We start from the raw sequence: 1426 nt of genomic DNA on the forward strand, positions 1-1426 counted from the left end.
ATGAAGTTCTGGTTGAAGAGTAAGACACTAAGCAAGCAAATGAAATACTTTCAGAGAGTTAGCACGTGTTATGAAGAAAATAAAACACAGTGATGCAGTGGAGGAAGGTCAGGAAATGCTTCCAAGTTCAGAAGGGTGAGAAAGAGCTGGGGGACTTCCCTGGTGGTCTAGCAGGTAAGAATTTGCCTTGCAATGCAGGGGGCACTGGTTTGATCCCTGGTTGGGGAACTAAGGTCCCACATGACCCGGAGCAACTAAAACTGAGCATGGCCAACTACTAAGCCTGGAAGCTCTGGAGCTGGTATGCCACAACAGAAGATCCCACAAGATGCAATTAAGACTCCGAGGTGCCACAACTAAGACCCAAGGCAGTCACACAAATACAATAAATAAAAAAGAGATCTTGGGCAGAGGGTTTCAGAGAGAGGAATAAATGTATGCCAAAGTCTTAAGACCCAGATAAAATTTGGTGTTTCTGGAATAGAGAAAATGCTAGTGTGGCTAGAATGTTAATGAGAAGGATCCTGGTGTGTCTGTTGAATATCGTTTGTCTATAACAATAGTAAGGAGAAGGCGATGGCACCCCACTCCAGTACTTTTGCCTGGAGAATCCCATGGACGGAGGAGCCTGGTGGGCTGCAGTCCATGGGGTCGGGAAGAGTCGGACACGACTGAGCGACTTCACTTTCACTTTTCACTTTCATGCATTGGAGAAGGAAATGGCAACCCACTCCAGTGTTCTTTCCTTGAGAATTCCAGGGACGGTGGAGCCTGGTGGGCTGCCGTCTATGGGGTTGCACAGAGTCAGACACGACTGAAGCAACTTAGCAGCAGCAGCAGAACAATAGTAACTGTTTCTTTTTCAACCAGAGTGACAATAAAAAATTTTAAATCCCTCCTCCCAAAACCCACTTATAACAGGATACATAACAATATTTATTTATGGATTCATTTGAAAGTCTCCAGTTTTATTAAGGCTTTGTGATATCTGCAAGGCGAGTGTCTTTTCTGGCAGCTCTCCCCAGCTAGTCACTGTAAAGCAGGGGGCGCATCACCCTGTTCTGGTTCCCTCCCTTAAATTCTTCTGCCTGTGTTATTGGCTTATTTGCTGCCTGTCCATCTTCCCTTCTAAGATGTAAGTTCCAAGATGGCAGGACCTCGTCCATATGCTCCACTGAGAGATGCTCTAGGGGCTCAGTAAACGTCTCTTCGACACAGGCCTGCTCCATCCTCGCTGTGGCAGTTGGAGGAGGGAGCCCAGGCCCAGAGTTCCAGAAGGTGCCAGTGGAGATCCGGGGACTGCGGACGCCCCGGAGACAGCCCAGCGCCCCGAGCTATCCTCCAGGCCACGCCCCTCGGGCCCGCCTCGGTCGGCGCGGGTCCCTTTAAGGGCGGCGAAACCGCAGCCTCGCTCTGGGGCCGGAGC

The 1426-nt window shown here is 49.8% G+C and overlaps 1 protein-coding gene across 1 annotated transcript in view; it reads left to right on the plus strand.

Annotated features, from left to right (window-relative positions):
- NT5M (5',3'-nucleotidase, mitochondrial) overlaps positions 1-1426 on the plus strand; it is a 14276-nt gene continuing 12850 nt past the window's right edge. The window contains exons 1-2 of the mRNA XM_010843165.1: positions 1-19; positions 1244-1369. Of these exons, the coding sequence (XP_010841467.1) occupies positions 1-19; positions 1244-1369 (145 nt within the window). The remainder of the gene's footprint in view (positions 20-1243; positions 1370-1426) is intronic.

This window comes from Bison bison, unplaced genomic scaffold, assembly GCF_000754665.1.
Source record: "Bison bison bison isolate TAMUID 2011002044 unplaced genomic scaffold, Bison_UMD1.0 scf7180017864180, whole genome shotgun sequence".
In the NCBI taxonomy this organism is placed as follows: Eukaryota; Metazoa; Chordata; class Mammalia; order Artiodactyla; family Bovidae; genus Bison; species Bison bison.